General features: G+C 39.7%; 1 protein-coding gene across 2 annotated transcripts in view; it reads left to right on the top strand.

Moving 5' to 3' along the window:
- LOC310880499 (musculoskeletal embryonic nuclear protein 1) overlaps positions 1-23,763 on the top strand; it is a 40,017-nt gene extending 16,254 nt beyond the window's left edge. The window contains exons 4-11 of one of the 2 annotated variants that reach the window (XM_083796373.1): positions 3,478-3,599; positions 8,974-9,086; positions 10,002-10,079; positions 10,980-11,129; positions 12,052-12,162; positions 21,371-21,386; positions 22,431-22,547; positions 23,310-23,763. In XM_083796373.1, the coding sequence (XP_083652499.1) occupies positions 3,478-3,599; positions 8,974-9,086; positions 10,002-10,079; positions 10,980-11,129; positions 12,052-12,162; positions 21,371-21,386; positions 22,431-22,547; positions 23,310-23,416 (814 nt within the window). In that variant the 3' untranslated portion in view covers positions 23,417-23,763. Of the gene's footprint in view, positions 1-3,477; positions 3,600-8,973; positions 9,087-10,001; positions 10,080-10,979; positions 11,130-12,051; positions 12,163-19,290; positions 19,583-21,370; positions 21,387-22,426; positions 22,548-23,309 lie in introns of those variants that run through there. The other variant, XM_083796372.1, reaches the window with a different exon arrangement.
- Positions 23,764-25,326: the final 1,563 nt, after the last annotated feature.

Genomic DNA, 25,326 nt, shown 5'->3' with positions numbered 1-25,326 from the left:
TTGAATAGTTGGTCTTTATGGACGTTCTTCTGTTGAGTTTGCTGTACTTGGACACTAATGCAAGATATATCAGAGAAACAAATTTGCCCTGCAAAAAGTCAGTCACTTTCAAAATACTATGTTTTAAGCTTAGTTAATCAAGGATCAGAAATCTGCTCTTTTAGTTTATGTCTGGTAGGACCGAGGAAAGTTGTGTTCTGTTTGTGGTTTTTTTTCTGATCTGTGTATGGGTGTTTTAGACTGAGAGTAAACTGTTGCTTCTCCCTCTCCAGTTACTGAATGAGGATTTAGGATGCACATTGTAATATGAGGCTGTTTACTGAAGGAGGTAAGAGATACTAGGAACCAGTGGAAGTGAATGTAAAGTTGTGTACGCTGACCTCCAGCTTCACTGTTCACTGCAGCAAGGCTTTAATATAAAGTCAGGTTGCTTTCAGGGATATTAAGCAAAAATTGTCCCTGCTTGTATTTTCTTCAGAAAACTGCATCAGCTACTGCAGTATCATTTTCACTCTGTTAAAAGCAGGAAATCTTGCCTGGTATCGAGGCAGTTAGTGCAAAAATTAATTTTGCGATCTCACAGTTGGAGCAGTGTGACTAAGTAGGTAAGCATTTCACTGTAGTGTATTAAACCTGAAGAATCTGTGACTAAGACCCTGTCAGGCTTTTTAGAGGAGCTGCTGAAGCAAATGACAGTTGTTTGGGTTTCTTATTGATGGGGCTCGTGCTCAAAGAAACCTATGCATTTCTTGTAATAGAAACTGTGAAGTTACTTTTAAAAGTCTAGTAATTTGCCCCTGAAAACCAAATGCAATTCCTTCCATGGCAGCTGCTCACAGATGTCCTTTGGTGAACAAAGGAGTTAAATAGCTCAAGGAATGTTTGTTGCTTCATCAGACTAAATCTTTTATTTGCCTTATTTCTCTTTAGTTTCCTTTGTGTTCCCACATGCTATAAATGTGCTAGTAAAAACACTTTCTCCTCCCACCACAAAGCATTTTGGTAGGGAAAATGCATTTATTTTAACACACTAGCTGTAGAAGTTAAGATATAAATATGAGAGTTTCAGTAATACCAGGTATCATTGTAAGATCTTTTTGGTTACTCTTTTAAGAATTTCCTGACAATTTACAAAAACTGACAGGTGTAAATTGCTTTTATTTCATTTTCGTATTTATATTTAAGCAAGCTAACCAAAGCATGTTTAGTATTGTTAGCATTCAAAGTCAAAGCTTAATGCTTCATTAAAATATTTTAAAAATAACTTTTTATATTGTCTGAGTTTTTAAAATAAAAGGTTTGCTAACGTGTTCTCTTCTACATGTTTCCATGTAGTCTACATAACTTTTTTTTTCTATATACCCCTTTTAACACAAATGTAATGTGACACATAACAAAGGCACGACTGTCATTTGCTGTTCTTAGGATAACTGGAGTTGGGCAGTTTCTCAGATAAGGTTGCAGGTCCTCCTTGTTGGCAGAAAAAAATAGCATGCTATATCAACCAAACCCACTTGTCCTTTCTTGGGGAAAAAGTATATCTTAAAGTTACAAGTGGGTCAAAATTACTGAGTAAAAGTAGTGTTTCTGTATGTGACTTTAAATAATAGTATTTAGTCAGCAAACCCAAACACGGATAGCTTTCTGTGCTTTCCTGTTTTGTAGCGTGGGGGTTATTTTCAGAACAAAGCCAGAAAATGTAGTTTTAGAGAACATTGTGGTTGGAAAGAACCACGACTGGAAGTTGCCGTTCGTTACTTTGGAAATGCAATGCCCTGCGTCAGGCAGGTACGGGATAAGGTGAAAGCTGATAAAGCGTCTGTTAAAACACCTCAGACTGGGCTGGTGTTGAGGACTTTGTAATAGCCAGAGCAGCCAGCGGGGTTTGGTGGTGCGGGGTGCCAGGTGGCTGCGTGCCGCACACCGGGAGTGTTGGCTCGGGCCTGCCTTTCTCCAGGAGCTCTCAGCCACCGACGGCGCCGCCTGCTGCCAGCAGCGCTGCCGGGCACAGCGCCGGGTGCCCGGGTGTGGGCACAGCCCTTCTGCCGGGCCGGCTGGAAGCCTTCCTGCCGCGGGCCTAGAGCAGCCCCTGGTGGCCTCAAGCGGCTCCTGTAGGCTGCTGAGTGCTGGGCTTCCTCTGCCGAGCGCTAAACCTTCATTTCTGTGTTCCTCAAATTGAAGGTTCATTAAAACTATGATTTGACACAACTGTTAGAAAATAACTATTTTTAGAAAGTTTGTGGATACGTCTTTGCTGAAGCGAGTTACGTTCAATTCATTTTTATTCTTGGGCTGCTGCAAAACGAGATTTTGAGGATCAAAGCAGCTCCTCCTTTACTGCTTTGATTGCACATACTGTGTATTTACTTTCCACTTTCTGATGTTATTTTGTCCACGTGGAGTTGCCTCTGCAGCTAGCAGGAGCCCCCAGCTCTCTGATTTGTTATTTTAACAGATTCTAAAAATAGGATTCTAGATCCTATGGACTCTAGAGTTTACCGTAAGTATTTGGAATTGCCAAATAAGACTCAGTCACAGGGATTTACAGTGTGGCGTGCAGCTGGGATAACCATCGCTGGCTCTTTCTCAGCTGCTGTTTTGTTCAGCCGAAATGGAGCAGTAGTAAACAAATCAAACTGACTTGCAAGATGCTTTGAAGTTCAGCTGCACCATTTAAGGGACCTAAGAATTAATTTGAAACCCATGGTGATCTCTGGTTTCTTGAGGTATAGGTGAGATCCCAGAAGTTCCTTCTGAAACAATTAATAGTGCAGCAGTTGTGTGTCCATTACACTTTATTTTTTTCTTTGGAAGGCTTATGCTAGATTCAGTTTCAGATGTTTATTAGATATGATACGAAGTGCTAAAGCAAATCACTTTCTGCTAAACTCTTAAGTAATTTGAAATGTGTTTTTGATAGTGGCTTTGATAGTGACTGTTGTTCCTTGTCAGCTCTAGTAGAGTGCTCCTTCAAGCAAGAGAAAAGTGCTTGTGGGGCCTTCCCCATTAGAATGAAAGTGTTTTGGGTTGTTAGGTTGTTATTGTGTTTTGTGGTTTTTTTTTCCTTCAAATTCTGTGAGGTGTTAAGATAACTTATTTTTTTGTTCTTATTCCTTTTATTCCCCTGGTTTTATTCAAATAGAGTGTTTCTATGCAGAATGAACTGAACGATGGGAAAAAGGAAATCTGTTTTTAATTTAAAGACATAAAATGAATATTGGAGTTTTACAGAGGATGCACACACACGGTTCATGGAAGTATAAGTTGAAGGTTAAGTTTAAGGGTAGAAACAGAATGTTAAGACTCTCAAAACTATTTAAATTTTACACTATGTAGGTACAGAAGTGGGTAAATGATTAATCTCAATGTTGTCGCTTTTCAACACATATGAAGATCTATCAATTGTGGTGTAAAAATACATGGAACTTCTGGAAATTGGACCCTTGCTCCTTGTTTTCTTTACAATTTTCCTTTCAGGTACCTTATCAACTTCTTGTTAGATGCCACATTAGGGATGCTGTTAATCTACATTGGTATACGTGCAGTCAGCAGCATTGTGGAATGGCAGCAGTGGGAGTCCCTTCGCTTTGGTGAATATGGTAAATGTTTCTATTGTTGCACTAAAATACTTTCCAAGACAGAATTTTGGAATATTTCAGCTAACAGTTCACTGACCTTTAAGTCATTACACAGTTGTTATAATGGCTATTGTAGAATTCAACTCGTCAGTAGCACTCTGAATCTTGGCATGCAAATTCTGTGTTGCAAAGTTTAACAAGTCTTTAAGCGTTTAGTGAGGTTTGGAACAACTGCTTGATTTTGTTGTTAGGAGTGATTGAACAAATTATGGTACTGGCTAATCTGGGGTTAAAAAACAACAGGATAACTGTACTCTGAAACACTTTAAATAAATGGTAGCTGGAACATCATTTCCTATTAAAGCTTTTACTGCACCACATGCCGTTGTCTGAAGATACGGGTTGAGCATTCTGCCAGCCCTCTTTAAAGTAAACAAGCACATATCTTTGCAAAGAGAATGTGCTTGTCCTCAAGTAGGGATCACTTGAACTCCTGCACACAGGGCTTGTATCTGATGAAAAATGCACAAGTCTTTCTTACAGGCTAAGAAATACAGATGTGAAATTACTTTCATGTGAAGTTGTGGGTTTTGTCTTCTGTTAGCCACTGCAGTCTGCTGACCTGCAGAAACTGTGGATTTGCAGATGCAAAAAAACTTGATGTATTATGTACACAGCGTTCAATTCTGTTCAACCTGATATTTTCAGATCATTTAGTCTGGCGGGCTGGGAATCGAAGTTCTGTATAAATACTAAAAATTGCACTTGAAGCTCCTTGAAATAAGAATGCGGGGAGGGGTTGTCTTACAAGAGAGCTATGGCTCTTTACCAGAGAAAAAAACACACTGTAGTTTAAAAATAATAACAGTAATGTTTGCCTAACAAAGTAAAAGCTTTTGTAGCAGTTTCATAATTACCATTGTTTGGTTTTGTACAAGAAAGACAAAAAAAAAAAAAAACAGCCAACCAAACAAAACACCTAAGTGGCTAACAGAATTAAAAATTAATAAAGGCTTTGTTAAATTCAAGTACTTTAAATGGTTGGGAATTTTGCAATTAAATCAAATAGTGTTAATTGCTGTTTGTTTTTAATGTCACAGATTTAAAATAGATAAATGCCTGGCATATGTATTGGGAGAAATAGCTTCCTCTACCATTAGTGCATTTTTTAATGTTAAATTAATGTTGAATGAATGTATGTCTTAGGCTACGGTTTATGACCATTAAAGCTGTTTAAATCAATGCTGCCACAACACTGTTTATATTCTTTTTTCCCACGTACCACTGTCCAAATGCTTTCACTCTTTTCCTTGGACTGGTGCTCATCTCACTCTTCAACTGATGCAGAGAGCTAAACTGTCAGAAAATTTGCCATATGTAGAAAAGTAAATAGTTTCTCCGGATCAGTCCCCAGACTTGGGTTTCTAAGGGGTTAGGTAAGCACCAATGCTCAGGGAAGGTTAAAGGGCCGAGACATTGCTGAACTTACCTTCTGACTTAGCTTTGAGACCTGCTGCTCAAAATCCCCTTTTATGATTTTTGACTTGGCTTGAAACTATTTGAAATGTTTTAATAGCTTTTATCCCATGTAAAATTGGCTTTCTACTCAGAGCAAAATTTATTCTATATCTAATCTATTACCATTATAGGTAGGTAGTCGTAATCATGTTAAATATTAGAGGTTTTTTTTCCTCTCGTAGCATTGTTTTTTCTTGTGAGATCTCTCTTGTCCCATTTTAATTTCCTTTCACAAATAAGTAGTCTCAGTGGATGGGAGGATGTGGGGACTCTCCTGCAATTGTTTCCATCTCTTACTGACTTCTAAATGAGCCCATTTTTATTTTAGTTAGGCATTTGTTACTGCATTAGCTAAGCTTTTAAGATCCACAGCTGAATTTGTTCCTTGTGTTGAGGTGGACTGGGACTGATCCTTCACTTTCATTTTGAGTTAGGAGATCCAAAATGTGTAAAAGTCGTGTATAAAATTCTCTAACTCCTCTTTAATTAGTTGTTCTTTCCAATATCAGATCATTCTGTTAGTGACTTTCTTTGTATCTTCATTAATGCGCTGCCTCTGACCTTAGTGTGTTGGTTTTTTTAAACAAACTATCAAAAGGACTAATAAAAAGTGTATTGTAAATCTGTTTTCATTAGTTATGTGGGAAAAGCTTCTAGCATGAAGAGAACTAGGTACCAGATGGACAGTTATTGCTGACGGCTGTGCAGTAAGGTTAGATCCCATGCAAGAAATCGGGAACTGTCTAAAAAGGGCAAGTCACACTGGGTTGTTTGCTGCCCTCTTCCGTTAAGCACCACTGTTGTTTCTGAAATGAAAGCCCACTTACTACCATTTTATCTGAAACTTTTCACCTTGGCTACAAGAAAGCTCATCTTATATTTTGTAAGATCCTTAAAAATAAATAAATGAAGTGGGGTAAAAGGAGAGGACTAAACTGCAGTTCTGTGGGGTCTCAAGGGCATTTAGATTCGTATTTGGAGGTAAACATGGATGTATAGCATACATGAGTGGCGAGGTGGCTGCTCACTGAAATGTCTTGGAGACCTGTGCCATTTTATCTGAAGTAATAAAGGAAGGCCTTTGCTTGCAGATCAGTATGTTTTTTGTTTGTTTGCAAGCGTGGAAAAACAAAGCCCACAAAACAGCAAGTCTCTTCTTTTGATTGAGTGATGTTTGTGTTTCTAGAGCCTAAATAATCATTTGTCTCAAGTTAATTCTCACTGTGAGCTCATTTCCCGTCTTAGCTCTATTACTTGATCCCTGGTGATTCATTACTTGAGAAGCTGTCATAAAAATAGCAGTTGTCCTGCTGGTTTTAAAAGCCTCTCTTTATATGGAGGATAGTTTTTAAGTGTAAATGCCTCAACGAAAGAAAGGATACCAAAATATCAACATAGGCGCTGCTAGTACAGCAAAACAGCACTGCATGCTGATTTACAAACCAACTAGCAAGATGCTCCCTTGAGGGCATTCGTGTGTCAGAATTTTTAAACTTCCTAGATTTGTCTTCACATTTCCAGTTTTGTATTATCAGATTGATTATGTCAGCAGCTGGAAGTGCAGAATCAGTTTATATAGTAGAGTATGTAAATAGGAGAAAAGCAGTTGTGATCTGTACCAAAAAGAATGTTCCCTGCATTCCTCTTCCCTTCGTGTGGTAGCTGCTTTAGCTACTGTGAGAAGAAAACAGGTGACTAAACCCTGCTGGCTGACAATGAACTGTATTGACAGGTAAATTGGGCTGTGCTTTTCAGATGGCAAAGCTTAGGAGTTGCATTTGATGAATCTTTTCCCTTTAGCTCTTTGCTTATGATTTGCAGAACAACTTACTCATTTACCTATAGCCTACCTGTAGGGTAGATAGGCACTTGCTATAAAAGCTTTGAAAATTGGTCTTGGAGAAGTTCTGTGAGTTGACATTTTTGTAAGAAAGTTCCTCGGGATTTGAACAGAAACAAGCTACAGGATAGAGGAATCACAGATATTTTGTTTAAGTGCTGTCTATAACCACGATTCTGTGAAGTAGCTGATGTGAACTAGGATGCCTTCATATAAGACTAGTTACCATTGCCCAACATTTAAAAAAATAAATGTTGCTACAGTTGTCACTGCTGAGGCTTCAAAATTTTTCAGTTTCAGTCTTAATGTGGGTTGTTTTTGTGTTGTTTTTTTTTTCAGTAACAAATTTTCTTTTGATTTGCAAGGATGTTCTAAGTGCACAGATTATACAAGGAAGGTATAAAATCAGAATTCAAAAGACTGTCCCAAACTTTGGAAATGAAATTAGGGCTTAATGGCTTCAACATTAGCTTTAAAGTTCTGATTTGAGTTTATGCACTGAATCTTTGATTGTATGAATGTCCCAGATATTCTTGGGAACACAGCCTGGATGTGACAGTGCTATTAACATTTTTCACTCCAATTGCATAATTTATAAAATTGTTTAAAAAACTTGGTTTGAAAGCGTCTCCAGAGATCTCATATTTTCCATATTTGCTACTTACTGAAGAAAACTAGAGAATGCAAATAAAAATGTGGAGTATACAATTTCATTATCAAATTTAACTCAGGCCTTGCATCCCCAGAAGAATCACAGTTGCTTACTTATGAATTACTGATGTTTCTGCCTTCAAATCTTATATATATTTTTTTTTCACAAAAGAAGCCTTAAATTGCAGTGCATAACTATAAAACTTGAGTATTTAACTGTTTTTCTTTTGGACTACTGAGTGTCGATCCAGTAGCTCTTACTGTAAAACTTATTTGGAAAATGTCCTTTGTCTTGGACTCCGATCTGATTTATCAGTTTTTCTTTGTAGCATTTAAGCAGCAAACAGTAAGTCTCAAGACTATTACCAAGTATTAGTACTGAAAGCCTTTCAGAAATCTTCCAGAAAAGGAAGTAGCAACTATCCATTATGCATTACAAATACATAAAGGCATCTGAATTTCCATTGCACATTGTTCATCCCCAGGCTGAAGAGTTCTAAGCTGCGTTTGAAGATGATGCAGAAGGCTGCTGGGAAGTCTAAAGAGCTAACAGCCCCTGCCAAAGCTTCCTTTTCGTTTCCAGCGAAGTGCTGCTCTAAGCTCCCCTGCAGAGCTGCTAGGCATACCGTTCCTCTCTTTTCCTTTTTTTTTTTTTCTCTCTCCTTGCTTTCATGGAATCTAATAGTTTACAGAGTTTTCCTGTTCAAATATTTGTCTAAGATGGTCTTCGTTCTGTTGGCAGATAACAGCGCACTCAGGTTTTCACTCTGCCACGTTCTAATGGGGTGCAGCAGAGTTTCAAACCCTTTCAAGACTGAAATGAAAATGTGATCTTAATTAACTTCTTATTCAATTAATTTTTTCATATCGGTGCTTGCACCTGTTGCCGCAGTTAAGATTGGTTAGTTACAGCAGCCAAATTTGTAGAGACAAAAGATATGTTTAAGGTAGCCTAGGGAGAATGGCAGAAATCCTCGTGTTTCTATTTAAAGTAGTAGTGAAGGGAAAGATGCTTCTCCTCAGCCACGCTTGTTTTAAGTTTTTCCCTTCTAGGAAATTCAATGTTTTGTAATAGAGGAGAAAAAAGAACAGTTTTGTGAGAAATAAAGGTAACGCAACTATATCTAACTCGTCATCAGATTAGGTAAAACAGCACATAAGCAGGCACCACTGAATTGGACAAAGTCCGGGTATTTTCAGTTTCTAACTGATACTTTTTGAAATTTGGGGTGAGGCTGAGGGAGGGGAAGGAACAGCACTAAGGAAATAGTGGAAGGCACTGTGAGGGGATATAGTTGCCCTTCCTCAAATACTGCGTTTCTGAAATGTTTGCTGTGAAGTAAAATGAAGCATACGCATCTCCTGAACCTTTCTTCCTTTTTGCAGGTGACCCACTGCAGTGCAGTGCCTGGGTGGGGCAGTGTGCTCTGTACATCATGATTATGACGTTTGAGAAAACCATCATCATTATAGTGCTTCTGATACCTCAATGGAAGGAGGTTTGTGTTTTTTACAGCATCTTACAAATGAATTTCAGGTGGAAGCCGTAAAGCATAGATTTCTAATGTTCCAGTGTTTATTTGGTTAACTTGTCCATCATAACAGACTACAGTCAATGCCATTTAATTCTGGGAGCAGTATGTTCCTGTACCTTAATTAGTCTACTGTTAAATAGGCTTTCTGTCATTCATTGCCAGGAATATATATATATATATATATAAATTAGAACAAATAAAATTTTATTCTATCTACTTGTCTGAGTGCTCTTGAAGCTAGTGTTTTCTCCTTTTCTCATTTTCTTAACCCTTATTCAAAGCTATTTTGTTTTGCTTTCTGTAGTATTTTAAATTTCCTTTGCGCGGTTTTGTTGATAAACCTAAATAGTAGGCTTTTAGTAAGTTGCAGTGGATTAGTGAAGCCAATTGCTAATGACTGGATAAATATTTATTTTAGCATATGTGTAACTTAATCCTCAAAAGTGATGGGGTGCAGTACTATAGCGCATTAAAACCAGTTAGTTCCTATTATACGGTCTGGACTAATTTGGGAACTCTGAATCTTTTCCTTACTGTGTATTTTGTAAAGCTCTGGTCTTTTTGAATTTTCTTAAGATAAAACTTAAAAACATGTTCCTTGAGAGCATACAGCTCTAAAATGGCCAAGATGGTTTGAATGCATCTCTTCAGACTTCTATAAACAAAAACGACAGAGATAAGTTTCTTGCCACCCCCGCTTACTTATCTGTGGTGATTTATAAGCTGTCCTAAATATTTTCCTTTTTATACAAAGCTGTCCTTGTTTGGTTCACATGAATTATTTCTATAGTGTTAGCTAGTACAAAAATAATTGCACTTACTAATCCAGTTGTGAGCACGTGCTGCCATGATCTGAATTTAATCCTTTTCTTTTCACAGGTAGCTTTATTGAATCCTATAGAGAACCCCCAGTTGGAGTTGGCTATCGTCATGTTGATAGTTCCCTTCTTTGTTAATGTTAGTACAACTTGCATGCTTCTGTGAGACGTTTACTTGTATTTTTCTCCCATATGATAGTTAAATAACATTAATACTTAAATGTTAATCCTTAAACATATAGCACAACATACCTCGATGTTTAAGTTATTTTAATTTTTTAAAAGGAAGGGTGTTAAAGAATGGAGAAAATGCCTGGATATGTAGATTATTCTTAGCTGAAACCTGTACTGAGCTAAGTAACCAGGCTGAGAAGAGGTGTAGAAATGCTTCATTGACCCTTTTGGGCTGATGACTTCGGTAGATTGAATGTAATACTGAAATAGTGACATAGAGATTATGAAATGACAATGAAATTTGCTTTGGGAAGGAGTTGGGCTAAGGATGGCTGTACTGTGAAGTATCCTGTGTCTGATGACAGCTGATAGTGGCTGGCCTATGCAGGAGTGAAAGGAAAGGGAAGCGTGTAATCAGCCTTCCCAAAGAATACCCTTCCAGCAATCTGAGATTTAGGAACAAGAGTCAGAGATGGTATCTTCGCATGTAATACCTGCTGGCAGCTTTTGGTTTCATTAATTTGTTCAAGCATGGATTTTATCATTGCAAACTGAAAGTTTGTTGCAATAAGATGCCTGTTTAAGCCATTCACGTTTCAATACAAAGAGTTAATGTATGATCACTCTGAACAGCAGCTGTTTTCCTTATTCTCTCCTCTTCTGCAAAGGAATAAAGTGGATGTGTTCTAGAGCATTTATGCAGTGTATAATAAGCCGTGGGAGTATATGCCTGTACAAAACTTTACCTTTTTGGCCAATTCAGAATTATTTTTAAGCTTTCCTAACTCTGTCCAAATGCTGACCGAACAAACATATGCTAATCTGAGGAAAACTGAACTGTCACCTTTCTCTTTCTCTTTACCAGGCATTAATGTTCTGGGTAGTAGATAATTTTCTTATGAAGAAAGGGAAGACAAAAGCTAAACTTGAAGAAAAGGAAGCAGGACAAGATTCAAGAAATGGAAGTAAAGTCCGATATAGGAGAGCAGCATCACATGAAGAGTCAGAGTCAGAAGTATGTAGAGTTCATTACTGCAATTAATGCAATGTCAATCCAGTTCATACTAGTTCATGCTATTGATTTGACTGTAACATTTTCAACTCGGTTTTGATATTCTTTGCATGTACCTCTTAACAGCGGTTCCTAGTGTTTGCAATTGAAAACCAGTTAAGAAAAGTTATTGTTGCACCACTCACCGGTTAGTTATTTTCCTTTCAAATGAGCGGGAAGACATAATATATGTAAATGTCACAGACGAACTGTGTTACAAATACTTCTACAGATCCCACATAGAGTACGAAGCTAACAGACCATTCTAATTTGAAGACAGGTTAATGGCTTAAAGTGAGAGGAAGTTGGAGGAGGCAATTGGCCTGATTTTTGTAGAAGTACTTGTCTTTGCTCTTGCAAATAACTTTTTGAAAGTGCCCACTTAATATTATTTAGTATAGCTTGCCTGGAGGATGGGCAGTATCTCTGAAGGTAAGTTTTTTGCTTTAGTCAGTTGATGCGTTTAGTCAATTTTCTGCATTCCAGGCAGTGCTGCCTGTATGTTTTGTTTTTTAATAAAATGACTATCATATTGCAAATGTTGGTGGGGAGCTTATGTATTCCCTTCCACTTTAACAGCAAGCTGCCCCCACTGTTCTGGAGGTGCTGGAATCAAATCTTTAGGTTAAGAGTCTGTGATTGTAGTAGAGATTAATTTGCATGCATCCTTCTTTGAGGTGCTTGCTTACTTGAGGTTCCAGTAGGGTGCATGACAGAATGCAGTTCTTCGATAGAACTGGCAGTAAATCCAAATTATGTTCTGTAAGCTCTTTCTAGAGCAAATACTAAGGTCCTTTGCAAGGATAAAAAATAGTAAGTTAAAAGTAGAATGAGGGAAGACTGTGACTTTGATCCATGTTACTCAGAATCTGTAATTTGTTTTTAGATCCTCATTTCAGCAGACGATGAGATGGAGGAATCAGATGCTGAAGAGGACCTGCGTAGACTGACCAACTTAAAGTCCATTAAGAAAAAGAAGCATCGTTTCGGTCTGCCTGTATGACACATTCCCTGACCTGTGTATTTGCAGGTTTCATGGCAAAAACTCCTCAGTCAGTGGGTTTTAATGTTGCAATTGCATCTCCCTTTTCATACAAACTGACTTAAAAGCAAGGTCTACCAACATAATGCAAGCATTTGGAAGACTTGCAGTTCAGTTGCACTACAGACACACTGACCAATTATGCAAGAATGTCTTTTCATCATATGTGAAAACAGCGTTGTTAAGGACTAGTCACTGAGGTGATTTGTATCTGACATTTCAGAGAAGATCATAGAAAACAGATACAGCGATCTTTCATTTATGGTTAGTGAATGATACATTGTGAGATGTTCTCAAAAAGGCATCTGAATCAACTAAGTTAGTGTGTTTTATTACTAAAACTGGCTTTTGCAGCATAATTCCTAGAGCAGAATAGTTTATGGTTACAAGCTGTAACTTAATGTTATTTTTTTAAGTACAAATGTTTACTTGCTACCAGGTACCTATGGAACTAATAGGTGGAACAAAGATTTTTTCCAAGTCTCCTCAAATCTATTTGACTATTTTATATTTAAGTTATATTTTCATACAGTTGTATTTAAAGATTCTCTTTGTCAGAGAAAAGGGTGCAGTTCCCTTTTTTGTGCAGAAAAGGTCATAAGATTTGTAGTGAAAATCATTTTATCCTTGTGTCCTGGTTTAAGACAAAGAGGTTGCAAAGGGAAAGGCTCTCTGTCACTGCTGAAGTCACCAAATATCACTAAAAATGCAGTCCTAAGTGTGCTTTTGACCACATAATTTGAAAGTACCTTTTTTTAATAGGAGGTGTTGTTTGCATATTTGACAAATGTGCACTTTAGTGTATAATGAAAATCTGTTGTGATAGGTTACTTATTTGTGAAATGAATATATCTATGGATGACTGTAATTATTTTTGTTTCTCTAAGTCTGTTATGTGTACCTCTCGTATAATGCAAGAGAGATGGAACGTTTCTTTCACTTTTCCTTGTATAGGGCCTGCCATCCAGGACCTTGATCTGATTGGAGGAGCTGTGCTACAGTATTGTGAATAATTCTGTCCCATACTTGATTTTGTTGAAAAAGCAATCTTCTGTTTAATGTGCTTAAAAATGGGTTTCTTCTGTTTAATTTCCTTTAAGTCTGATTATTCTTTAGTATTTTTAAAAAAGAGAGGTATAATACAGTCACTACAGAATTTCTGCAGTTTTCAGTGTCTGTCTTCTAATAATTGTCAACATGTGCTGCTTTAAAACCCTGCAGATATGTTTTCAGTTACATCCTTTTGCTTTGCAAATTTTCTAAATGATTGTTTCTGACAGCTTTCCTTACGTAGCTAAACCTTGTGCAGGACAAGGCGGTGTGTCGAAGAGGTGACAACAGAAATAAATTGCAGATCTGTTTTACAATCTAGACATCAGAAATGTTCCAAGCCTTAAACCAAACAGTTTCATCAGAAAACTGCTCAGAACTTTTTAAGATTTTTTACATTTTTATAGATTTACTAGGTCTTAATGTGATTTATTATCCAGGCCACTTAAATGGGGTTCTTGGGCCTTAGTAAATACTGAACTGTGCGCTCCCTTACTTCTTTTCACTATTCCAGCATTCCTTTTCACCGCTTGGCTGCTGAGGTGAACACAATGTTCTGAGACTTCAGGTACACCTCGGCGGATCCGGCTGACTAAAAGGGACATTTTACCAAACCTAACGTTTGCAAGTTTAGTTGAGCCACTGACCTCTGTTACTGTGCACTGAAATGTAATAACTGCAATAAGTTTAAATACTAGTGTTTCTTTTAGACTAAATCTAGAAACTAATGACAATGGAAGCTTAATTGAGTTATTCTGAAGTGGGGGTAGGGGGCTGGGGAAAATGTCTCTAATCGGTGTTGCCTCTGTTTTAGTTTTCTTTGTTTTTTTTTTCATTGATTGTGTGACTAGCATCTTCTCTTGATTGTTGACTGTTGGGCAGGCTCATATCTCCAAAAGCACAGTATTTAAAGGAATTCATTTTCATTTAAAGGAATTCATTCTCATACAGCTCACTGTTCCAAAGGGATTTAAGAGCTAGAGCTGGCTCTTGTTGCAAATGTCAGTGTTTATTTTTTAGCATAGGATTTGTTCTATTTCAGATAGTGAAATAAAAGTATTTAACATGTGCTACATACCACTGCACAGTCATTGCTATCCTCGTCAACTGAGCAGCGCACACAAATTTAACTGTACAAGCTTTCATTTTATCTTCCTTTTCCCTCCTCTTCTATAATTACTTAAATTATTGAAATGATTTCTATTTCTAGTCTCATGTTTAGTCTGTGAAATGTCAGTATAAAATTATGGCCTTAATCATGTAAAATATTTGTTTTGAGCAGACCTCAAACTTACTGACCAAGTACAAAACAGTATAAAGCACTATGGAGCAGTTTCTTGAAGGTGGTTATAGCAAAGGTATACAAATACCTATTTTTTTTCTGTCTTAAGTGCTTAAATGTCACTTGGTTCGAGATTTTGGTATGCCTAGCAAGATGACATAGTAAAGCACTATGAGCCAAAGAGACAGAAGTCAAATATTTTAAATACCACAGTAGTAAAAGGAGGAGTATATTTTCAGAGGGAAAAAACAATTCTAACTTTCTCTACTAAAGTATACAAAATTTATTCCCAACCTTAGTCAAATAACAAAACTGGTTTTTTTCATTTTCTGTTATCATATGGAAGAGAAATGGAAAATGTAAAATTGGCAATTTCCCTTTTTGTAAGGTAAGAATTGGAATTCTCGCAGTAGGTACAAGATTACATGCTCTAGTCAGAAGAGCTTGTGTGTGTGTGAGAAGGAAGTATGTGCCTAGTGCTTCACTATGTCTTACTGCTCAATGAAATGTAGTGGCACTGCAGGCTGAAATAAATTTTTCATCAAGAGTTGATCCAGTAATAATAATATTGCGGCACAACAACATTTGCATTTATGCTCAGATTGGTGCTCTGAGTTAATGCCTGGTAAAGGGACTTCAGGACAACTCATAGCAAAGGTTTACTTCAGGCTGTGCTTAAAAAATGTGATTGTTTAATGAAAATAAGCTATGTAGTATATGCCAAAGTAAGAGAAAGGGATTGTAACTTACCGAAGAAATGCAGAAGCATTGGTGCAAACGGAGATTACCACGAATGGTCAACCTAAATGTATTAACTGTGTCTATTATCTGACCTGTGACACATTTGCATAAATTTAAAACACTGGTGTCGTCTAATACGTGGTTTCCAAGTTCTGGCTTTGATATGTTCAGGTCCCCTTGTCTTACTTTAAGTAGGTAAATGCTGTATATTAATGTTGCTAACTAAAATGTACAATAGCTTTTCTTCAGGGAAAACTCAGAAATTGAGTTGCAAATTAGAGCAATGCAAAGTGATCCCCTCCAACAGATTCCAGCTGCGCCTGGGGAGGGAGGAGCGGGCTCGCAGCTCTGCTGAGAGCTGAGCATCACAAGGAATTTCTGCCACTGTGCTTGACTAACCCATGTTTGCAACTTTGCTGTGCTTTTTGCAGGAGAAACCAGTAATGAAAGAGCCACATCAAGTCAGAGTAGATCTACAGCATAGGCGTGCAAACTTTTTTTATGTATTTAAAGTTTCCAGTTCAATTACTGAAAATGACTACTATGGTTTTACAAAGTAAAACTGCAGTATCTTTAAAAAAGGGACTCTTTTGTAGGTGTTTCTGTCTTTGCGTGGGTATCTGTCTCAAACTGAATGTTGGGTTGGTTTGTAAGTAAATTCAGAGTAGAGCCTGTGTGAGCAAAACCAACAAGCTGTATTCTTCTGCCCTCCGTTTGGACCATATTGTTTAATCAGTAGTGTTACCGTAAACTTCTAAGGGTATCTGATGTAATTACATTGTATAATGGTTTACAATAAAGTTTGACTTATTACAGATTTGTACACTTGTTTTATGCTCCTTCTGTTTAAAAGTGAGCATGTTTGAGTGTTTATAATATGCTGTTGCAGGCATCTGGTTTTGCTAGCGGAGTTTAACCTTGGAACTGCGGATTCAATTTTTTGCACTCCCATGTCAGTATTAATTTCCGTATATTCTTGTCCTTTAGTAGTTAAGTCTCATTTCTTAGGAAGGACTGTTATTCTTAGAAAGCAAATATTTTTTACAACTATAAGAGCCATTGCAAGTTCAAATCTGTGCCCTGAGGAGAGTTTTTGCCCTCAGTGTGTGCACACATGGAGAATAACCATCTGTATTTGCAATAGAAAACCCTGGATGTGCACCCTGAGAACTGCTGAAGTTGCAGAACATAGACCCGAAGCCCTCTGGAATGTAGGACTTTGTTAAGGTGCTGTACCATACAGCTGATAATCACAGCCTGCTTTCTGCTTTTGAAGCAAAGCCAGACCTTTTGGTCATTGGCCACAAAAATGTGTGAACTTGAAAATGTCTGAATTTACCTCCAGTATCCTGCCCCTTGGCAGGGTCTTAGCCTAATGCAATAACTTGTTACCCTATCTTATCATCTCTCCCCCTTCTGTTGTGTTTGCAGCAGGTAGTAGAAATGAAGGAAGGTATCTGAGGGTCCTGTTGAGAAGCTGGTGAAGTGCCGTGTATCACAAAACTCACATAGTCTCTCCTTGTGAGACAGACGGGCTGTGTGGGACTGTCTGGTTGTAGGACCAAGTAGCCTCTCTGTACCCCATCTCCAGAGGGCAACATGCTGGAGATGGGCAACGTCGCCCTGCTGACTTCCATCACCACTACTTCACAAAGCAAAATGAGAAGAGGAGAAGTAGTGCTGTCTGAAGAAGACATCACTCCTACACGCTGTGTAGTGCAGAGTTGTCTCTGCTTACCAAAGGGTGCTGCAGCAAACACTTGCACTTCTCTGGTTATATCCAACAAAATGAGCATAGCCCAAGCTTGCTTCCCATCCTGCCTGGTTTTGGAGGCTATAAAGATGCTGTCTTACTCTTCAGGTGTCTTGTTCCCTAGCTGAAGTGTCTAGCATCTATTTCCCAAAGTGCTGAAGGAATTAGGAGGGCTATCAAGAAGGAGAACTGCCTTGCCGTGAAGCTGTAACCTGAACCATAAAGGTAGGTCACACCTTCATGCCAAAATAGAGCAGAAATCCTGTTATCAGTGGGCTTCTGCTGGTTTCACCACTTCTATCTGGGCAGAAGCAGATTGGTTTGTCGGCTGGGCTGGGCCTGCACAGTATCAATTCACAACTACCTCAGTTATTCCTCTCTTCTGTTTGTGCGTTACTTTCATTACTTATCACTTACTACACACAGGCAGCGCTATCCCCATACCCACCACCTCCTTAAAGGGAAGTCAAAGAATAATCTTCACCCTATTGAGCTTGGCAGTCCACTGAGTAAGCAGGTTCCTGGAGAAGTCACATCTGCTGTAAGATCCCTCCTGTCTTGTGGAAATTGCAGTGGTCAGATGTGTACATTTACTAAATTCCCCATGGTCATCACCAAATTTTCATCCTAACCATTCTTCACCAAAGGAGTTTTACACACCTCAAACTGCAGAGGAAAATGAAAGAGAGTTAGCTTAATAGCCACCATGAAATGGATGAGCTCTTTTTTGTCACTCTTGTCCTACTCAAAAGATCACAGGGCTTCAGCCAGGTGAGCAGGATTCCTACTTAGAAAAGGTAGTAATGGGAGATTTAGGTTGGGTTTTCTTGTTAAGAAAAATTAGCCCATGCTTCATAAGAAGAAACAATCATGATTGTTCCTCATCTTTGGTTTAAGAAATGTACAATTAAAGCAAAGAAAAAGGATTTGCCCAAGCTGTGCTAAACACCTTAGCAAAAATTCAGGATGTGCTGCCTCCCTCTCCGGATGCCTCAGCACCAATCCCCATGGAAGAAATGTTTTCAGCAAACCTGATGGTTTTTCTTTCCACTCTGGTAGTCTTACAAAAGGTACTGTCATTTCACGGAAACTTTTCCTCCATTTTACTAAACTGTGGATTTGAAATAGAAATTTAACATTAGGAATGGTTAAGTACATAGCATCCAAAATGCTGCTTAACTTACAAATGATTGCTCCACAGACACATAAAAGAAGGCATCATCTCGGGCCTGGAGAGAGTTCATTTACAGGTAAAATGGACCCACAGATATGGGGGATAGTTCACAACTGACAAATCCCGGTCTTGATTGCAGTTTGCCTATGCTGTGGCACTGATGCAATGTTTTCATAATGAAAAAAATGCCAATTTTATTTTACTTCCTGTGTCTCTCTGTAGCCTAAACAAATCACAGGCAGAGCCTGAGAAAAGGCTGGGGAAGATTTCTGTCACTACAGCAGTCACTATTCCTGATAAAAGATGTCAGGAGTTATGCCAAGTCCACCTTTCCCATGCTGAAGTACCTGGCTGGGGTCTTGGTGCTTTCTAAGTGTCAAGCATAGTCACAGAAGCGTAGTAGTAGTAATAGTAGTAGTAGTATGCATGATGCAAAGAATTAATGTTATATATATATATATGTATAAGGGGGGAAACAGCTCCCCACCCAACCCTCTCCTGGTAATAAAAATTACAACTCATGCGTAAGACTTTCTTTTTTCTATTTAATTAAAAATTAGCTTGGGAACAAATCTTAAAAGTTTTGGAGAAGGTTTTACTATTGCCAGCACATACAGTAGGGAAAACTGAATTTATTCATGTGTGAATAATCCACTCCTATATGTACGACAGATGAACTGGTTAAACTTACTAATCCTGCTGTAAACAGAAAGTGATTTTACTCTCTGAAGTGTGTAAGAGCCAGCTGGCATCGGAGTGAGCTCAGGAATAAGATTGTAAGGGTAAAACTATAACCTATCTCATTAACTCCAAAACACTGGTTCCTGTGCAAAAGAGAATTAAGGCGCAGTGTAATGCTTTTGATGTTAGGTTTATATAAACTTTGCGGAAAGCGTATTTTCTTATGCTGGGAATGAACAAACAAGACTTTTTTTTTTTTTTCCTATCAAGAGAATTCAGAGTCAATTTTGTGTCTGTAGCAAACTTTCGCCTTTTAAAGTTATAAGTAGAGCCCCAGTGGACTCCCCTGGAAGTTGTTTTTGCTGTGGATTGGGCTTCCCCGCGGTCTCACTGCCACAGCTGTCTGCTCTCGTCACTCCTGAACTTCATCTGTCCCCAGGCACACAGCGCGGCAAATCCTGCCAGCCCTAGTCATAGCTAAGAATAAACCTTTCAACAACAGCCTGTGTCAACCTGAATCATCCTGGGATCTGGTTTGGGAAAGTGACCCAGCTAATGACTTCACGTTAATGCTCTATATAAGCTGAGAGGAAAAAAACAAGCACACACACAGTGCACAGGCTGGATTTAATCAAAGCCGGGAAACTACCTTGGAAAGGCTTTCAGGCGAGTGAGCGCTGCAGTTATGTCACAGGTATGGGGGCATTGTGCTGGGCTGGCTCTCGTTCGAGCAGGTTACCTGACAAATCTGTACTTGTTTTAGATGATTTGCTCGAAATATCTTATTAGCAAGTTATTCTTGTTAAGCAGTGAATTGTCTCATCTACTTGGATTGTTTGATTACATTGAAATATTTTAAACCACTTTATTTATATAGTTTAACAAATAAGGTTTTAAGAGCAATTATTATATGGAGAAGGAAAGCAGCTGCTCTCTACATGGTTAACTGAGTTTTTAAATATTCTTTTTTTTTTTTTTTTTAACCTTAAGTACTTTGTTTCTGTAGGAAGGAAAAAAGCATTTCCACTGCTCCATTTTGGGCTGTTTTACTGAAGATTTTCTGCTTTTCCAACACACTGTCTCAGCCAATTATTTGAAATTTTGACAGTAGTTTGAAAAGATGTGTCTAGACTGAATGTGCTGCTATGTAAAGGAAAGCTTAATTTATTAACATGCAAGAAAAGAAAGTGTGACTGAAAACTGTAGCTGTTATACACCACTTGAGATGGAAATTTTGCACTACACATTTTTGTGTTCATCTTGTAGTGCAATCAGTAGTTTTTCTTTACTGTGTTCCCCAATATTCCATGTTTCAAAGCGATCTTAAAACTAGCTCAGAAATGTTGAGTTTTTCACATAAGTGCTATGTTTTCAGTCCAAGCTACATGTACTTGTCAGGGTTCCCCCCATAGCAAGGGTTTTGTGTGGTGGGTGAGATAGAGAACGTGGGATGGGCAGTGGAGCATAATCCTTCAGCCACACAGAGTAGCATGGTTCTGCTTATTTTCTTTACTCCAAAGAAAAAGAGACTTAAAAACAACATTGCATGTCTCATAAACCAGCACTGAGTTGGGACAGGAGGAGATAAAGGCCAGGCAGGACCGCTGTGCTGGCTGGGGATGGCTGCTGGCAAACCCTGCTTACAAATGTGCTTGTGTCGGTAGTAATTAACAGTCGTGTGGCTCCAACACCAGCAGCTACTGGTGCTGCTGGCAAGACTGGCACTTGCCTCTGTGGCTCGTGGTCACCTTTCTGTGTGGCACTGTTGCTTTTTAGCTGGGAGACAGCTAATCCACAGACAATCCTGTTGGAAAATCCAGCTGTAATCAAAGCATAAGAGGTTTTACTTTAAAGCTGAGTGGAATTCAACAGCTCTGCTCAGCCTGCCTGTGTCTCAGTGCATATCGAGTGCCTCCTTTTCCTACCGTCTGTCCCCAAGAATTCCCTTGTCCTGATGGAAAGAAGCCTCACAGTTACTGTCTCTTGCCAACAACAGGCGAAGGACGTCAGCAGATTTCATATTCCTGCTAACAAAATGAGGTATTTTTTCCCTTTTCTGCATTGGAACCAACACATTTGTTTCCTGTGGACTATGCCAAAGACCCATCACCAGCCAGTTCTTGTTACAGATGGACAAATGAAATGCTGGCTATGGAGCTATTTGGTTCACCAGCTAACCCATCAAAAGTTGCTGTGAATTTTGGAGAGTTTGCTCTCAGCTCTTGCTTTCTTTGGATACTCGTATAGTGTTTTTCCCAGAGATCTCATGAGTGTTTTGTTTCCCACAACACATGTAGATGGGATTGACAGCGAGCTATTCCGAGCGTTCCTGGGAGTTTATAGCCAGACGGAACTATGCCGAAGTCTCCAATGCAGCCTGGCATGCATGTGCCGTCTCTGCAAACCCCCTGGGACTCACTGATCAAGCCCTTTGCAGGCCTTGGGGATTTGTTCCCCTCCACAACCATTTTTAGCTTTACAGGCAGCAGCCCAGGAATGTACAACCGGGCTCCACCGCTGCCAAAACCCAAATCAGGAGCCCAGCATATGTAGCGATGGGCAGAGAAGTTTCTCACTGATAAATAAATACATTAACGTTGGAATGCCCACATAACATCTTCTTTATAATCCCATCTCCTGTTGAGGGTGGTGAGTCCGATCCCCCTGCACCCCACCGTGAGGTCTTCCTGGTGGGACCTTGGCACCCAGTCCTTGAAAATAGTAAAATGAAGAGGGGAATGTTAATAGTGCTGATTGATGTAGTGTTCAACTTTGAAGTGCTGATTTAAAGGTAGGGATGTTCTTCCATCTTTTTCTGATTTTCTTCTAGCAAACTGTAAACGGGATAATACTTGGACATTCTGGTGTACCACCTGATGATGCCTCTATTTCTGTATTGGGTTTCCTGTTCCTTCTCCAGATTCTGAGTCCAGAATGTGTTCAGTAGGTGCTTGTCAAAAACCCCTTTGAGTGCTGAGATACTTTTGTTCCCTAAATTTAAATCAATAACTATGGGCCAAGTCTTAAGTTTATTCCAACTAGATCAAACTGGACTTCTTTAGGAAATCAGTCAGAGAGATTCTGATGTAGTGGTAGACAGTGGCTGAGCATAATTTAGCAATGAAGTAGGTTTGGTTTAGGTGTGGGGTTTTTTTTTATGTTTTTTTTTTTTTTGTTTGCTTGTTTGTTTTCCCTGAACATTGGACAAATTCTTTAATTACCAATCTATCTTGGTCTTTATTTGCAAAAGGACCAGGCAGGCATCTGCTCTGTCTCTTTCAAAGGCTGGGCAATCAGAAGACATATTTAGAACCGGAATGGTGGCAACAGATTTTGGGAAAGGTAATGAAATCCTGCCCTGATGTGGAGTTGTGGTTGTGTAGAGATCTGGAGTAGCCGAGTGTTTATTCTCAGAGTTGCAATAGGTGGAATACAGAATTAGCAACTCTGTATGTTGTAGCCGTTAGGTTCAGACCTCTTTGTTCCCTATGTTTCTAAACATGAAATACTGATGAGTGGCAATACTTTTGTTTCGTAGCCAGCCCCTGTGAAAAAGAAGCGTCCTCCAGTGAAGGAAGAAGATCTCAAAGGAGCTAGAGGAAATCTTTCCAAAAACCAGGAAATTAAATCTAAAACCTACCAAGTCATGAAGCAGTGTGGTAAGTCTCTTCTCCTTGATGGAAATAACAAGAAACCTTACAAAGTAAAGCATGGACTTAATTGTTATCTTCAGTGAAAGAGTGCACCCCAGAAACAGCAGCAGGCAATGCTCTCACATCCCCTGGCCTGGCTGCACAGAATCCTTGAATCCATCATCTTGTTGGCATCCATAGGTGCCAACAGGGCTCTGCTTCAAGTGATTTTTTCTCCCTGTCTGGACAAAGTGGGAGGGAGAGCTCTGACTTTGCCTTCTGAGCCAGAGTTCAAGACAAATCCTGGTCCCACAGTCAGAGCGGTTGCCAAAGTTGAAGACCTGGATGTTTGGTCATCGACTAGGGCCTCTCAGGTGTACAAATTTATGTGTTTGAGATGAAACACGTGCTGGGGGGAATAAAGGACAGAAGGTGAGAGAGAAGAGAGTGGGTGCTCGCACTGAATGCTCCTGGTGCTCTGGGTTTTTTTGGCTTTTCCATTAATAGTGGGAGGGTACAAGGAAAAATTATGAATTTCAACTCCTTTTCAGGGTGATATCCTGAACCTCAGCTTTTTAAGCACCTGCAGGGACTTGGGGTGGTCAATCTTGATGACCACCTACAGATGCTGGAAGCTGCCCTGTGCTTGGAAAGAGAGTGCTGTGTTTTACTGTTTGGGAAGTTGATGGACTGATGAAATAATTATCAAATGTTTATATGTTTTAGCTGCAGTAACACCAATGCTAACTGATTCACTGATTGCCTCCTCTCCCGGTTTTCTTTTCCAAGAACAAATGGGCTCTGCAGCACCTTCCATATTCAGCCGAGATCGGACTGGAGGTGAAACAGTCTTCGAGAAACCTAAAGATGAACCAGCCAAAAGTGTCTTCGGTTGACAGCTGAGCTGAAAGTGATTGTTGAGATGATTGTTGTAACATTTTCCCAATTTTCTACTGCTTACGCTAACCTCACTGTAGACCTAAATAGCTGATTTCTACCTTAAGTCATTAAAAAGTGAATGGACTCACGTCAAAGGGTATAACTTCCATTTTGTTTTTTAATAAGTGCATTCTTTGTGTTGAATGGTGTTTGCTATAATGGTTTAATTGAAAAAATGGTTGTTGGACACTGCTTGACATACTGTAGTGACCAATTTTAACTCAGATTAATTCTGTGGGCTTTTTGCCATCACTAGCTATGATCTAAATGTCAAAAGCAAAGAATAAATATTCAGATGACACCATTTTAGTGTCTGTGCAGTTTCTTCACACTGCTTTCACAGAGAGGGAAGTAAGAAGCTGGCTGAACGGGCATTGCAGAATCATTGAAATCTGTTCTGGCCACGGCAGCACCCCAGGGAGGCCTCCTGGTGCTGGGAGAGGTGGCAGCTCCCTCATGGCCTCCTCAGGGCAGCACCTCAATCATTCCCTCATGGTGAGAGAAGATGGCAGGCAGCACCTCAATCATTCCCTCATGGTCAGAGAAGATGGCGGGCAGCACCTCAATCATTCCCTCATGGTGAGAGAAGATGGCGGGCAGCACCTCAATCATTCCCTCATGGTCAGAGAAGATGGCGGGCAGCACCTCAATCATTCCCTCATGGTCAGAGAAGATGGCGGGCAGCGCCTCAATCATTCCCTCATGGTGAGAGAAGATGGTGGGCAGCACCTCAATCATTCCCTCATGGTCAGAGAAGATGGCGGGCAGCGCCTCAATCATTCCCTCATGGTGAGAGAAGATGGCGGGCAGCACCTCAATCATTCCCTCATGGTCAGAGAAGATGGCGGGCAGCACCTCAATCATTCCCTCATGGTCAGAGAAGATGGCGGGCAGCGCCTCAATCATTCCTTCATGGTGAGAGAAGATGGCAGGCAGCGCCTCAATCATTCCTTCATGGTGAGAGAAGATGGCGGGCAGCGCCTCAATCATTCCCTCATGGTGAGAGAAGATGGCGGGCAGCGCCTCAATCATTCCCTCATGGTGAGAGAAGATGGCGGGCAGCACCTCAATCATTCCCTCATGGTCAGAGAAGATGGCGGGCAGCACCTCAATCATTCCCTCATGGTCAGAGAAGATGGCGGGCAGCGCCTCAATCATTCCTTCATGGTGAGAGAAGATGGCAGGCAGCGCCTCAATCATTCCTTCATGGTGAGAGAAGATGGCGGGCAGCGCCTCAATCATTCCCTCATGGTGAGAGAAGATGGCGGGCAGCACCACAACTGCTTCCTCACACACAGCTCTGCCAGGAGAGCAAATGGCAGGCTGTTGGTCTGCTTCAGTGTGGAGTGATGACTTTCTGCCCATTCCCTGACGTATTTTTTTCTCACATCCTCAGGGTCTTGTCAGATCGAGACAAAAGTTGGGCCACAGATACATCATGTCCCACCTGACTGAAAAGTCAAGTGATCCACTCAATGTCTCCTTTTTTATAACAGCTCCTCTCTGAGTCAAAGTGTGTTTTCAACTCTATTATTTGTTTACATCTTGATTTATGGCATTAAACGTCAAGGCATTTTTTTTTCCCTGAGGTTTTAAATTGGAGTATTTTGGACCTGTGGTCTAAAACATGGATAATCACCTCTTTTGGTGGTGCCTATTCTCTGGCAGCTCGTCTGAGGGTGGTCAGGGAGGTAAGTCCCACCTTTATTTAACAACAGTTTAAATTTTGTGCAGGCCATTTAAGAAGTGAAAGTGGTGTTCAAGGTCTCTGTGTGGGTGAGCACTGTGAAGAAAATTATCTTTGCTTTTTTGTGTCACAAACAATGGATAAAATGTGCTGATGCCCACAGAACTCGTGGAGAGGCTG

This window comes from Anser anser (assembly GCF_964211835.1).
Source record: "Anser anser genome assembly, chromosome: 12".
Classification (NCBI taxonomy): Eukaryota; Metazoa; Chordata; class Aves; order Anseriformes; family Anatidae; genus Anser; species Anser anser.
The sequence above is the reverse complement of the archived record's forward strand: the minus strand, read 5'-3'. Positions and strand labels throughout refer to the sequence as shown.